This window comes from Lacerta agilis, chromosome 1 (assembly GCF_009819535.1).
Source record: "Lacerta agilis isolate rLacAgi1 chromosome 1, rLacAgi1.pri, whole genome shotgun sequence".
NCBI lineage: Eukaryota > Metazoa > Chordata > Lepidosauria > Squamata > Lacertidae > Lacerta > Lacerta agilis.
Window position 1 is genome coordinate 124,002,687 of NC_046312.1, and position 15,897 is coordinate 124,018,583.

A 15,897-nucleotide genomic window follows, 5' to 3' on the forward strand; every position below is an offset into this window, starting at 1 on the left:
AATGAAAGAGAGACCCCGAACTGTAGGCAAAGAAGAGTTTTACCCCTGAAGCCCAGAGCGGAGGATATAACCGGCCACGGCCGCTGGACAGGAAAACTCCCTTTACTAAGGGATCCCCAGTTTATAAATAAAAGGGGATTGACATCACAGACGGACCTCAGAGGGACAGGTGGGGTGAATTGAAATTTGACCCAGAACACCTGATTAGAAATTCACTTAGTAACAAGGGGAGAGTGGGAAGTGGAGGTTTGTCGCACTCTTCTCATCCCTTCTCCCCCCTCTCTTCCTTAAGGATATGATCAACTGTGTTGGTGGACTGAATGTGCTGTTTCCACTGCTGGAGCAGATCAGCTACCTCGATGGGCAGCTGCCTGAGAGGCTTGATGTGGAATCTGTTGCTCCTGAATTGCAGACACCTGTAGAAGGAGATTGGGTGGTGTTAGCCTCCACCAAGGCTTCGGGTAAGGCAAGAACTGTATGCATTGAGGCTTTTAAATAGCCTTCTTTAGGAGCCCAGGGGAAAGCAGTGCACCCAAACAGCAACAAAACCTCTCTTGCTTATTTTCTTCTTCTTCTACTTCCACAACTGCTTAGCAGAGCTAACATTTTTAGCTAAAGGCCTATATTCCTTCTTCCAGAGGCTCGTTTAGAGAAGAACATTGTTGCAACTTTCATCCTGATGATAAAGCATTTCATTCAGAGGCACCCAATCAACCAGGATAATCTTGTTCACTCGCATGGAGTCGCAACCTTAGGAGCCCTGTTGCAGAAGGTATGTAGCAACTACCAACATTTAATACTTGCAGTTGTACTGAGTAGGATAGTTAAACCATAGTTTGCATATGTTTTCATTTTTGGTAGACAATTGTTGCCTTGTTAGATTCTCTGTTCACAAATATGTGCATTGTGAAGTACAGTGAATCTATTGTTGTATATCCAAACCAGATATATTTTCCCATTGATCCATACCAAAGAACTCCAGCATAGACCAGTGAATAGCAATGGAAATGCTACATACTCAGCCAGATGGGCGGGGTATAAACAAAAAACAAACAAACAATTTTTTGCATATAATTTTCTGTTTTACAATTTAAAGTTCTCATTTTTACATCCTTAAGATATCAGTGACTTCCCCTTCTCTTTCCATGGTTCATTTTACATATCATAAATGCCTGCATATTTTACAGAAACTATACCGTTCAGTAATTCATTATTGCATCTATCGTAGCTTATTTACACAGTTGAATTTATCTTAATGCTGCCAACGTTTTTAGCTGTACACAGTTACATATATTCAATAAACGTTTCCCAATCTTCTTTAAACGTTTGTTCTTCTTGTTCTTTATTCTATATGTTAAGTCCGCAAGCTGCGCATATTCTATCAACTTAAATTGCCAATCATCTTTGGTTGGGACTTCGCTCATTTTCCATTTTTGTGCTAACAAAACACTGGCCGCAGTAGTGGCATACATAAATAACCATTTTTGATACCTGAGAATTTCAGTCTGAATTATCCCTGAAATGCTACAGAATTGTAGCACCCTGCCATTCATTAACATTAAGGGTGCATATATTAGCATTAGAGACTTGAATTTATTAAACTAAGGCTGTTATAGTCTATTGTAATAAAATTACAAGCCTGTGGGGAAACGTGCAAATTGGGCTTGTGCACACCTCTTCTCTCAAGTCTCAAGTTGACTTGTTCCATGCAAACAAAACTGGTTGGTTTTTCATACTAAGAACGTACCGTATTTTTCGCTCCATAAGACACTTTTTTCCTCCTAAAAAGTAAGGGGAAATATCTGTGCGTCTTATGGAGCAAATGGTGGTCCCTGGAGCTGAATTTCCCAGGGGCCAAAAGAGGATCATGCTTTATTTTACAAAGAGAAAAGGGGATGTTGAAAGGACCTGCTCAGCAGCTGATCAGCAAGAGATCGGGAGAGAGATAAGAGTCCCCAGCCCTTTCAGCCCCACCCTCCATTGTTGAATGTGCTGCAGAGGGAGGTTGTTTGTTTCCCCAGCGACATGTGACTGGCTGATTAGATTATCTGTCTGGAAATTGTAGACAAGGCTCCCTTTCCTTTAGAAGCTGCAGAAATGTGAGTCGAACCCCATAAAAATGGGGCTTTTCCTCTTTGCTTTTCCCCCTTTGCAAAAAAAGCTGCAAAACTTTTAGTTGATCCTCAAAAAAACAAGGCTTTCCCTTTGCAAAAAAGGCTGCAAAACTTTTAGCTGATCCTAAAAAAACAACAGGGCTTTTAGAGGAGGAAAACCAGAAAATATTTTTTCCCTTGTTTCCCCCTCTAAAAATGAGGTGCGCCCTATGGTCCGGTGCGCCCTATGGGGCGAAAAATACGGTATTTGTCATGAAGCCTACTTGCTTAAATATGCAGTCGCAATTTTTGTTTTGTTTTATAGTTTGTAGATCATAAAGGGATAGACGTAAATTTACCCGCCTGTTTCTTAGGTGCCAAGCAGCTTCATGGATGTGAATGTCTTGATGGCTGTCCAGTTGTTGATAGAGCAGGTTTCTGTGGCAAAAAACACACCGCTTCTGCAGCAGATGTATCAACACTTGCTTTTTGACTTCAGCATCTGGAATCGGGGAGACTTCCCGTTCCGAATCGGTGAGGCTAGGCGCTGTTAAAAACACTGAAACATAACTTGGTTTGCTGCATGTATCACAATGCACTCACCATATATGTGAAAGGCTAGACTGACCTGCCCTGATGGGAAATGTTCTGTTTGTAGGTCACATCCAGTACCTTTCTACAATTATCAAAGACAGTCGGAGGCTCTTCCGAAAAAAGTATGGCGTGCAGTTTTTACTGGATACACTGAGGATCTATTATGGGTATGCAATCCTGCATGTTTCCTTAGCTTGTTGTGCATTTTAACTTTTGTATGCTTTGTGAAGTCTGGCTGTGTTTTTTTCTCGATTTTATTGTTTTGTCTCTCTCTGATGAGAGAGAGAGAATATATGTATATGTGTGTGTATACACACACACACATACACAGGTGAAACTCGAAAAATTAGAATATCGTGGAAAAGTCCATTTATGTAAGCAATTGTTTTCATTAGCTACTGGAGTTTAATATAGGAGACAGACTCATGACATGCAAAGCGAGATAAGTCAAGCCTTTGTTTGTTATAATTGTGATGATTATGGCGTACAGCTGATGAAACCCCCAAAGTTGAAATTGTTAATTTGGGGTTCTCATCAGCTGTACGCCATAATCACCACAATTATAACAAGTAAAGGCTTGACATATCTCGCTTTGCATGTCATGAGTCTATCTCATATGTTAGTTTCACCTTTTCAGTTGAATTACTGAAAGAAATGAACCTTTCCACGATATTCTAATTTTTCGAGTTTCACCTATATGTATATAGTTCTCTCGAACCACCAACCTTCTGATTGGCAAGCCCAAGAGGCTCTGTGGTTTAGACCACAGCGCCACCCACATTTCGTTGCTCTGCCCCAGCTCCTGCCAGCCTAGCACTTCGAAAGCATGCCAGTGTAAGTAGATAAATAGGTACTGCTGTGGCGGGAAGGTAAACGGCGTTTCTGTGTGCTCTGGTTTCCATCAAGGTGTCCCCTTGTGCCAGAAGCGGTTTAGTCCTGCTGGCCACATGACCCAGAAAGCTGTCTGTGGACAAACGCTGGCTCCCTCGGCCTGAAAGCAAGATGAGCACTGCACCCCATAATCACCTTTGACTGGGGTCCTTTACCTTATTACCCCCCCTCCGTCTTGTGGTGTATACATTTTACTAAATAAACGATACCTGGATAAAATAATCAAGCCCTCAGCTGTGAAATGGGAATAATAGTCATACCTTTCATGGTAATTGTTCAATTTTTGAAAGGGGGGGGGGAAGATTCATACATAGTATTTTAGGCTGCAATCCTGAGTACACTTGGGAGAAGGCCCCAATGAACTCGGTGATATTTCCATATTAACATGATATAGCACTAAGCTGTTGTTCTTGTTCAGTCGTTCAGTCGTGTCCGACTCTTCATGACCCCATGGACCAGAGCACGCCAGGCACGCCTATCTTTCACTGCCTCCCGCAGTTTGGTCAGACTCATGTTAGTAGCTTCGAGAACACCGTCCAACCATCTCGTCCTCTGTTGTCCCCTTCTCCTTGTGCCCTCCATCTTTCCCAGCATCAGGGTCTTTTCCAGGGAGTCTTCTCTTCTCACGATGTGGCCAAAGGACTGGAGCCTCAGCTATTAGAATGTTCAAAGTGATTGATTGGATTCTAGTTCTGTGCTGTCGCTTTTTATTCAAATAAATCCCAAAGCGGCTTACAAACAAAAGATAAAAATAACACAATGGAGCATCACAAATACAGCATGAATCGTGTAGAATACAAATCACCAGTAAAACAGTCACAAATCACAAATAAAACAATTTACAGGTGGGTAGCCATGTTGGTCTGCCATAGTCGAAACAAAATAGAAAATTCTTTCCAGTAGCACCTTAGAGACCAACTGAGTTTGTTCTTGGTATGAGCTTTCGTGTGCATGCACACTTCTTCAGATACCAAATAAAACCATTGCCATCTATGTAACACTGTTAACAAAACAACTAAAAAGAAGAAGCTAAACATCACAGTTGCACCAAAAATCACATTATGGGATCCACAAAATACTACAGCGTTCATATCTATGAAACAATATGAACAACATTAACAAAATAGCAACAGGGCCAACATACAAAGCCCTGTTGAATTTGTACACATGCTCTCCCCTCCGCCAAGACTCCTAAACTTTCATTCTATTCAATGAATCAAAATACACTTGCGTAGCATGATCCTGGCAGCGACTCCTTTCTGAAGGATCCTTGCGATGGAGGGGCTCAGACTCCCTCCCCTCACACCCTTTCTGCCACTATAACCACTTCCATTTCCATGAAAGAAAAATGGAATATCGGAATAAGCCTAGGCTGCAATTTGGGGGTTAGGTGATACTCTGACGTGTGCTCGATTATGATAAAAAATACCTCATTTTGAGGAAGTTCTTTCCTTGTTTTTGTAGAAACAGCTCTAAAGACAGTGACTTGGCGCCAGATGATCTCAAAACAATAAGGACATCTCTGTATGGATTAATCAAGTACTTCCTGAGCAAAGGTGGGGCACATGAGGAAGTGCAGAGCATTATGGGCTATATAGCCGCCATCAACGATGAGGAGCAGGTATTTAGCATGCCTGTGTTAAACTGTGGTTCTTTTTCCTTGTCATTCTTTATTCCATCTTCAAAACGATGGGAGTGGGGGGGGGGGAGAGATGTAATCATGTAAATAATGATATATAGTATATTGCATAAACCGTCCGCTAAGTGCAAGTATTTCATATTGTTGGCGTATTTAAACTGAGTAACTGCGCAACAAAAGGCATTCTGAGGAGACTGTAAAGTATAATTAGGAGTTGTTTTAATTAAATGAAAATAACAGAAGTTACATTAAACAAGAACGTTACAGAAACATGACCCATCCAGTGACCCACCACCCAGGGTACTGAGATAGGTTCGCAGACCTCCTTATATACTGTATCCGATTGCTGATACGCTTTAAATCAATACAAACTTATTGAAAAGTGAAATCAGTGGACATTATAGGCGATAGCATTAAAATGTTAGTTTAAAACAGTACATAAGAAGTTAAAATTGTGATTTTTTTGTGTTTTGTTTTTGTTAAGAATAAGGTGATAGATATAAGATGTTAATTAAGGATTAAGATTAGTTGTAAAATAAGACTTAAAGTAGTTACAAAGTTACTACAGTATATTTGAAATGAACGCAGAAGAGTGGACGTGAGGAAGTCCCCCAAATAAGATTAGAAATAAGATTAAAATAGTTAAATTGGTGTTTTGTTGTTGTAGGTGTGTTTTTAGGTATTGTATTTGTTTTCTTTTGTTTTGTATTTTTGAAGTTTGTATGTATTTTTCTTCCTTGTTATCTGTTTAAATACCAATAAATTCCTTTAAAAAAATAAATACAAACTTAACATCACCTGCTGTACTGCCCCACAGCTGCAAAACTAGGTCAGTTCGTTTCCTTCTTTATTTTAAAGAGATACACCTTTCTGTGGAACAGCAATGAGCCTTAAACTGTAAACCACTCAACACTTATAAGGTAACTGAGCCTCTCCCACAAACTCTCTTAAGGGGATGCTATTTGTTTTTACCCTGCTATGTGCGGCAGATGCAGTGCTGCAGCCCGCGGTTTGTAAATCCAGACCACACTGCTGTCTCGTGCAGTTCTTTCCCCTTCCTCCAGAGCGAATTCCACCCTCCCTTCCAGGCAATGATCTAATCACGGCTCAGTGTTATCTCTGCATCGGCACTAAGCGGGGTTCGCTTCTTAACCAGGGTTTGAAGTAGCTTTGCTAAACCTGGTTCAGCAGAACTTCCTCGGTGCAGGTTGCTATGCTAAACCCAGGGGTGAGGAATTCGACCTGGCCAGCTCGTTGGATCGAAAATTGAGTCCATTCTAATTCCATTAGGGGCGCTGGCATTTTTGAGAAACCCCCCTCGCTTCAAATAATCACACACTCCCATCTCTGGAAATGAAAAGCCAAAGGCTGTTTACAGCGAATGAGATTGAATAGTGAGAGCTGTGTGGCTTTTGCACTTTTGATTCAGTTTTGTTCTCCCCCCCCCCCCAAGCTCTGTGGCATCCTGGATGTACTTTTCAGCCTGCTGCACACCAGCCCAACTCGAGACCAGCTGTTCTTGTTGCTTTTCGAGCCAGGAAATGCAGACATCCTCTATGCTTTGCTGCTGAACCAGAGGTACTCGGACGGACTACGGGAGCTTGTGTTCAAGGTAACTTGCTGCGTCTCCTCTAAAACGATAGATCTACCCAACATTTTCTAGGAAACCTCTTTCTTTTGGCACACTTGAGTCCTGCGCACACAGATGAAAGCTTGCACAGGATGCAAGCCGATAGCTTTATGTGTATGTATATGTATATGTGTGTGTGTATATATATATTATATACACACACACCGTATTTTTCGCTCCATAGGGCGCACCGGACCATAGGGCGCACCTCGTTTTTAGAGGAGGAAAGAAGAAAAAAAAATATTTTTCTGGTTTTCCTCCCCTAAAAGCCCTGTTTTTTGAGGATCAGCTAAAAGTTTTGCAGCTTTTTTGCAAAGGGAAAAGCCCTGGTTTTTTTGAGGATCAGCTAAGAGTTTTGTAGGGTTTTTTTGCAAAGGGAAAAGCCCTGGTGTTTTTTTTTTTTTAGGATCAGCTAAAAGTTTTGCAGCTTTTTTTTGCAAAGGGAGAAAAGCAAAGCTTCTTTTGCAAAGGGGAAAAAGCAAAGAGGAAAAGCCCCATTTTTATGGGGTTTAACTCACATTTCTGCAGCTTCTGAAGGAAAGGGAGCCATTTCTACAGTTTCCAGACAGATAATCTAATCAGCCAGTCACATGTTGCTGGGGAAACAAACAACCTCCCTCTGCAGCACATTCAACGATGGAGGGCAGGGCTGAAAGGGAGCCGGGACTCTTATCTCTCTCCCGATCTCTTGCTGATCAGCTGCTGAGCGGGATCCTTTCAACACCCCTTTTTCTCTTTGGAAAATAAAAAGCATGATCTCTTTTGGCCCCTGGGCAATTCAGCTCCAGGGACCACCATTCGCTCCATAAGACGCACAGATATTTCTCCTTAATTTTTAGGAGGAAAAAAGTGTGTCTTATGGAGCGAAAAATACGGTATATCCCTTTGCTGAACTGTTATACAGTTATAGCTTCAGCTTCTGGAAACTGACTGTCATTAGCTAATTTTAAACTCCAATACTGTGTATATTTGCTCAGAAGTAAATCTTGCTGCGTCCACCTGCTCACGAGCAAGTTGGTTTAGGATTGCAGCCTTCATCTGAGAGGAGTTTATCTACTTTTGTGTGTTGTTGTTTTTTTATATATAATCATGTCCTTGTTAAAGCTGGGACTGCATTCATGGCTGTTTTTAATATTGTTTGATGATGTGTTCTGAGCTGCCGCGAGGGTTCTGGTGGAACTGTGATTTATTAAGAATAAATAAATGTGACCGTTTGAAATTTGTTCTGATGTCCTACTGACCCTTAAACGGCTTAGAAACAATACAAGCGCTTTCTAGAGAAGAGATGGGCCCTTTTTTACGGTTGTTTCTAATACCATCTGATAAATCTCAACGCGAAAGCTAGCTCTCGTGCATTCTGAGACACAAACATGACCGAGAAAATAGTAGCCAGGGTGGGCCTGTGCAGATTGGAATTGAAGTTGGTTCTAAATGACTGGTTACAGGTAGGTAGCCGTGTTGGTCTGCCATAGTCAAAAAATAAAAAAAATAAAAAAAATTCCTTCCAGTAGCACCTTAGAGACCAACTAAGTTTGTTCTTGGTATGAGCTTTCGTGTGCATGCACACTTCTTCAGATACACTGAAACAGAAGTCACCAGACCCTTATATATAGTGAGAGAGTGGGGAGGGGTATTACTCAGAAGGGTGGTGGGAATGGGGGATCGGCTGATAGGTGTGGAAAACCTGTTGACGACTGTTAACGACTGTAATTGGTCTTACAGGAAAAGGCAAGGGGTGAGATGGCTAAAGATAGCTTTGTCATGTATAATGACTGGGATGGAGAAGACCAGGGCAAATGTCTCACCTCTGTAATCCTGCACTGTTTGGGGGATGAAGCCATCATGAATAGGGACCCTGGAGGGTGAGTGTGTGCAGGGCCAGGCAAAGAAATTTTACTGCCCAAAGCAAAAGATGATGTGGCACAACTTCCACCCCCTGCTCCACCTCCAGAACCCAGCCAGACTTGCGTTGCTGGTTTCTTGCTTGTGAAGGGTCTTTGGTGTGCATCAGTGCTACTGGGGAGGCTGGGATCTGGCTGCCCACATAGGGAAGACCTTCACGCACCCTTTCTTTGCAGATCATGGGGCAGATGTTGAAGTGCACCAAAGTCTATGAGCGGAGCAAACAGCGTATGAAACTCAGAGAAGTCGGGTATTCCGGACTGGGACTGCTCCTGAACGAATCTCCAGTGACCACATCTCTTATTAAGAACCTTCTCAACCAAGTTCTTCATGCAGGTACTTGGGTGGTTCAATACTAATACTAATACAGTACTAATACTAATACTATAGTAGTAATGTATGGAAGTGAGAGCTGGACCATAAAGAAGACTGATCGCCGAAGAATAGATGCTTTTGAATTATGGTGCTGGAGGAGACTCTTGAGAGTCCCATTGAATGAAAAAAGATCAAACTTATCCATCCTTAAAGAAATCAGCCCTGAGTGCTCACTGGAAAGACAGATCCTGAAGTTGAGGCTCCAGTACTTTGGCCACCTCATGAGAAGAGAAGACTCCCTTGAAAAGACCCTGATGTTGGGAAAGATGGAGGGCACAAGGAGAAGGGGACGACAGAGGATGAGATGGATGGACAGTGTTCTTGAAGCGACTAGCACGAGTTTGGCCAAACTGCGGGAGGCAGTGAAAGATAGGCGTGCCTGGCGAGCTCTGGTCCATGGGGTCACGAAGAGTCGGACACGACTGAACGATAATATTTATACCCCACCAATCTGGCTGGGTTTCCCTGCCACTCTGAGCGGCTTACAGCACACACACACACACACACACACACACACACACAGCATTACAAACTTCCCAATACAGGGCTGCATATCTTTCTCTCCATCCTCCAAACCAGGGGTCAGCAACCTTTTTCAGCTGTGGGCTGGTCCACCATCCCTCAGACCATGTGGTGGGCCAGAGTCCAGACTATATTTTGAAGGGGGGGGGAAATGAATTCCTATGCCCCACAAAAACCCAGAGATGCATTTTAAATAAAAGCACACATTCTACTAATGAAAAACACCAGGCAGGCCACGCAAATAACCCAGAGATGCATTTTAAATAAAAGCACACATTCTACTCATGTAAAAACACGCTGATTCCCGGACCATCCACGGTCTGGATTTAGAAGGCGATTGGGCTGCATCTGTCCCACGGGCCTTAGGTTGCCCACCGCTGCTCTAAACCAGGGATTGTCAACCTGGTCCCTACCACCCACTAGTGGGCGTTTCAGGATTCTAGGTGGGCGGTAGGGGGTTCTACGGCACCAGCTGAATCCTCCTTCCATCAAGCACTGGTGGGCGGTAAGGAAATTTTACCATCAAGAAAGATGCATTAGTGGGCGGTAGGTATAAAAAGGTTGGCTACCCCTGCTCTAAACAATCCATTCAAGCCATCAGTGCTGCCTTGGGAACCATTGCAATTGCAGGCAAACACAAGACTGGATTAAGGGATAGCTCTGCTGCTAGAGCATGAGTCTCTTATTGTCAGGGTTGCCCCACATTGGGCAAAAGATTGGATGAGATGACCCTTGTTGCCACCTTCCAACTCTACAAAGTCTATGATTCTAAGGTGGTTGAGGGCTGCCAACCTAGCAGTTCGAAAGCACACAGTGCAAGTAGATAAATAGGTACCACTCCTGCGGGAAGGTAAACGGCGTTTCTGTGTGCTGCTCTGGTTTTGCCAGAAGCGGCTTAGTCACGCTGGCCACATGACCCGGAAAAACCTTCTGCTCCTTCCTCACAGGGAAGCCAAGGATACAATCCTGCCCCTACTTACTTAGGAATAAACCCAAAGAGATATCCTTTTGAGTAGACATGTAGACCATTGCATCGTTAGTTGCTATACATTGAATTCTTCATGACTGCCTGGGTATAGTCATACAGTAGCATATAGACGCAAGGAATCCCACTCTGTACAACTCAACTCTCTACGGCGAACAACGTTTTCTTCTTTTTTATTTTTCGTACCCTGACATCTTTATTGAAAGTTTAAAAAGTACACAATTTATATGTGCACTAAACGTGACGAGATGTAAATAAAAGAGAGAAAGAAAAAGAGAAACAGCACCAGGGAATGGAAAATAAAGGGGGGAGGGGAGAAACCCCAAAACCATATACTTTACAAAGTTGTTATTGTACTTAACCAGATCGTAACCTATTACAGTATTTGTGAGAATTGATTCCAAATATCATTGAATTTCTCTATGGCAAGTCTGCGTTTATATGCAAGTTGTTCATATGTTGCAAGTTAGTGTAAGTCTTCAATCCAATCGTAGAAGGAAGCCACATTTTTATTTTTATTTTTCCAATTCATCAGTTTCAGTCTTTTTGCACAGAGAGTCCATTCATACTGTCCTTTTGTAAGGTTCCATGTGCTGGGTATATAATTCAAAAGGATCTTTTGCTCTGTAAACATAAGGTTGTTCTGTACAGTTCTGTTGACAGTTTCAGTTATCTTCTGCCAAAAAACTTTAAATATAGGACAATGAAAAAGCATGCTTTAGAGAAGCATTATCCCTATTGCATCTCCAGCAGTTAGATACCTTTTTAAACAAACGTGATGGGGTCCAGTATATATAATTTTTTGTTGGATGAGCCTCAATAGAAGGTCCAGAGACCCTTGTTATAGCACTTAAAAAGTTCCCCACTGTGTGGTTCAACCCTAACAGTTTCTTCTTCTTGTATGAGTTCTGAAATAGGAAAATACATTTATCACTTCAATTCATTGTAGTGTTTTCATGGCAAAGTCCAAATACACGGAACCCCCCCCCCCAACCCTCTGCAATTTGGGGGTTGGAAAAGGGACGGAGGTGGATTCGTGACGTTTCCCCTTTTCTCATCATGCGTGTCTTGAATCCTTACTCTGCAGATCCAGTTGTGAATTACAGGGACTTTATATCAGTGGTGCATCTGGCTCACAGAGCAGATATCAATGTCCGAGTGGCCATCTGTCAAAAGGTGAGTTGGGGGTGGTCGTTTGGGGGACAGGTGGAAGACAGGAACACCATTGGTGAATCGCAAAGAATGGGTCTATTGGATGAAAATTGGAAAAAAAAAAGTATGTAGAATATTCGACTGTTATGAGACTTCCCGCGGGGGCAGGTTGTGAGACTGACCCCCAGGGTGGGACGAAGCCTCTGGGCACGTGGCTACTCGAGTCCAGGGGCACATTAGTAATATGTGATTGTTCCCCAGCTTGAAGAACAACACACACAAGCCGTAAAGGCTAAAACTACTTATTGCAGTTAAAATGCAGAGTATGTCTCTGCGTAGCCAGCTCGTGAGTTCAGAGCTGTCTAATTGCGTCCAGCATCTCTGAGCCAGAACAGAAAGTAAAATACAACAGTACATTACAATGTAACATCTAGTGTGGTGAAAGTTGGTATGACCAGGGCTTTCCCACAGGAGTGAAACATGACTCGTAGTCAAGTACTCGCTGCTGCAGCGTTAACAGCTCGGCACTTGCGATATAATATCACAACACAGACTATATCAAACTCCCCCCCTCCCATTTTTTCAGGAAAAAACGGCTTGGGAGGAAAACCAGGAAAACTTGGTCCCCCCCCCACATTTTACTGGTTTTTTTTTCCAGGCCTTCCCATCTCTAGGACGCAGACACCTTTAGATCTCAGACCCTGTACTTAATCTTAAGTTGACGTGCTGGTTTAGCACCGTGGGACTCTTTCCGAGGCGACGTGATTCAAAGGGCAAGCAGAAAGCCCTGAAAACGTTCCTCTTGCAGATTGATATGTTGAGTCTTCAGCTTGCCCCTATATGCTTCCCGCAGCTTTTGCAAATCCTCCACAGCCAGCCGGATCAGCGCAGCAGATTTCTCAGCAGCGGTGGCTGGCAGGAGACGTGGCGAGGTTCTTCCTGAAAGAGAAACGCCAAGGTCAGGAACGGCGGCGCGAGGGAGGAAGAACGACGGTGCCAAAGAGGGTGAAAAGCACGCCGGTGCGGCTAAAGAGTTTCAGAAACACTCTTCTTCAAAGCCGACGGGGGAGACGCTACCAGTTTTGCCTCTGTCAATGGTTCGTTGCGACGGTGGAGCCTAGAGGACAGCAAACTGGGGTGATGCTCGAAGATCCCTCCTGGGGCAGAGATCTCGTTCAGGCTGAGGACCAAGATGACCTATGGCAGAAGAACCCCTCTCACTTGAGCTTGGACCTTTCGAGCGTCGACTCTTACGAACTGGGCGACGCTGGGGAGTCAGATGGTGGACAGCCTGCCCAGCACCCAGTCACCTGTCGAGAAACACCAAGACATTTTCTGGGCATCTTGAGAAAGAGCCAAACGCTTCAGTGAGGTGGCATTCCCTGCAGATCTCTCGTTATTTGAAATTTCGCGAGGAATGTGTTCGTCCTGCTTCGGCAAACTTTTGCGGTTGGTCCCACATGCCCGCCCGCCCAGTTTAATTTTAAAAATACCGTACTTTCCGTGATAAGAAGTGTTATTTCTTTAAAAAATTATGCTAAAAAGTGGGGGTCGTCTATACATGGATAGTGCATAGGTGGGCATTGATGGTGTTTCCGTGGCTGTCAGGGCTATGGGGGTGTTATTGGTGCTGCGTCAATGGCTGACGCTGATTGGCTGACGCTGAAGGCAATTTGGGCGGGCGATCGTGGCAGCTTCTGCCTGGGGCGAGGGGACAGCGAGAGGCGGATTTTGCGACGCATGCGGCTGAGCATTTTCAGCAATCTCCCCCCAAAAAAGCTCCATAACCCTGGGTATTCCCCCCCAAAAAGCCCAAAACTCTGTGCCATCTCCTCCCATTTTCTTAATTTTGAATCCCCTCATACATTGGGGCGACTTATACACGGAAAAGTACGCTAATCAAAACTCTTTCACAGTTAAACTTTTCGTTAAAAGAGAGAATAATGCGTGTTTATTCGGTTTTGCTCAAAAAGATTCGAGATTTGTGCTTTTCACATGGCTCTGCCGCTGCATAGTAGGCAAATCCAGATGGAGGTCATCAGCACAAGTTGATTTTCTGCTCTCCCTGAATGGCTTTCCATTCACACTATTGTGGTTTTCACTGTTTGGAATTACCTTTTCTTTTTATAGTGTATCTTTTAATATGATTGGATGCTACTTTGGGGCTGGTCAGCTAAAAAAGAAAAGAAAGAGAGACCATAATTTCTAAAATAAGTACATAAGCCAGCAGTCCCGGTTCCAAAGGATAAGAAGCCTTCTTAGGTACCTATAGTAATAATATTATCATTCCTTAAAATACATGATTGTTTCCATAGGCATGTGAAGAAGATCTCATACAATTACTCACCGATGCCCTGCTTTGTGTGATGTGGAGAGGCATAGAACGATCTGACGATGCTGCTTGGGTTGAGAGGGGGCAGGTTTTTTCTGCCCTCACCAAACGGGGATACAATGAGCTGTTACGGCCAACGGATGAAATAAAACTCAAGTGAGTTTATTTAAGAATTTTTAAATATATACATATATATTATACTGCCCCTTGCCCAAAGGCCACAGGGCATTTTTGTTGTTGTTGTTTAGTCGTGTCCGACTCTTCGTGACCCCATGGACCAGAGCATGCCAGGCACTCCTGTCTACCACTGCTTCCTGCAGTTTGGTCAAACTCATGTTGGTAGCTTCAAGAACGCTCCCCAACCATCTCGTCCTCTGTCACCCCCTTCTCCTTGTGCCCTCCATCTTTCCCAACATCAGGGTCTTTTCCAGGGAGTCTTCTCTTCTCACGAGGTGGCCAAAGTACTGGAGCCTCAACTTCAGGATATGTCCTTCCAGTGAGCACTCAGGGCTGATTTCTTTAAGGATGGATACGTTTGATCTTCTTGCAGTCCATGGGACTCTCAAGAGTCTCAAGACATTATTACTGATATTTTATTTACCCTCCCTTTGGCCTGAAGCCCCAGGCTGGATTACAATATCGAAACAAAATTCAAAAAGCAGTTTAAAACGTCCTCCCATAGCAAAAAAAAAAAGGTGGCAGAGCTAGATACATAACCAGGTCCTTGTTCTCTGAAATTCATAACGTTCGCTTCCTTTGAATAACACGTTTCCACTTTTAACTTAGCTTGCTAGAGAAGATGCTGGAATGGGCAGTCATGGACAACAGAGACGCTAAATCTCTCCCGGTGTATGCAGAAAACGCCTTCCGGCTCCTGCTTATCGTGCAAGATTTCCTGCAAGCGGAAGGGCTTGTTAATTCAAGTCTGTGGACGGAAAAGGTATGAATGAATCTGTAATCTGCTGATGCCCTTGCGTCCTGCCTGGATGCTTCCATAGGCATGCGGCTGGCCACTTTGGAGAACAAAACACTATGGGAAGAAAACCTTTGGTCTGATCCGGCACTGCACTTTTGCTTGTGACATCGGCTGCCATCTTTTAAGTCCAACTTGAAAGTTGAAGCAGCCAGTTTAGAAAGAAATGAGCCTCCGTCTGGGTGGATACAGAAAACCAGTCGTCTATTTACCATGGTGTACATAGAACTGCCCAGCAAGCTCATTGTCTGGGTCATCTCATACAGTGTCTGTGTTCTTCTTTACACACGCCGCATATTCTTCATGGAGATTTTGCCTCTGCATTTCATGGTTGGTCTAATTTGGGGGGAGGGGGTCAAAACAAAATAATTTTTTTTAAAAAAATAATTCTTTCCAGTAGCACCTTAGAGACCAATTAAGTTTGTTCTTGGTATGAGCTTTCGTGTGCATGCACACTTGGGGTGTGTGGTATTTCTACTGCTCTAGGGAGTGAGTTCATTTAAAAAAGAAAAAAAAAAGAAATATCTTTGGTCTCAAACTAACAATATCAATTAGTAATATATATATTTTAATGTTTAGAAACGGATTGGGTTCTAAACACATTCTCCATGGCAGGGATCCCGTTTAATACATGAATAGACAAATCTTCAAGTTTCTACACAGTACTGTAATAAATAAGAAAGCAAGTATAGCTGCCGTTTCCCTAGAAGAAGAAGAGTTTGGATTTGATATCCCGCTTTTCACTACCAAAGGAGTCTCAAAGCGGCTAACATTCTCCTTTCCCTTCCTCCCCCACAACAAACACTCTG

The 15,897-nt window shown here is 43.3% G+C and overlaps 1 protein-coding gene across 1 annotated transcript in view; it reads left to right on the plus strand.

The window, feature by feature from the left end:
- Positions 1-15,897, plus strand: part of NBEAL1 (neurobeachin like 1) — a 109,040-nt gene that overhangs the window by 52,069 nt on the left and 41,074 nt on the right. Inside the window, 15 exon segments of the mRNA XM_033169829.1 lie at positions 293-461; positions 639-772; positions 2,468-2,627; positions 2,752-2,854; positions 5,043-5,199; positions 6,671-6,829; positions 8,926-9,085; positions 11,719-11,807; positions 12,637-12,913; positions 12,916-13,052; positions 13,054-13,101; positions 13,103-13,148; positions 13,151-13,195; positions 14,097-14,271; positions 14,902-15,055. Coding sequence (XP_033025720.1) covers positions 293-461; positions 639-772; positions 2,468-2,627; positions 2,752-2,854; positions 5,043-5,199; positions 6,671-6,829; positions 8,926-9,085; positions 11,719-11,807; positions 12,637-12,913; positions 12,916-13,052; positions 13,054-13,101; positions 13,103-13,148; positions 13,151-13,195; positions 14,097-14,271; positions 14,902-15,055 — 2,013 coding nt within the window.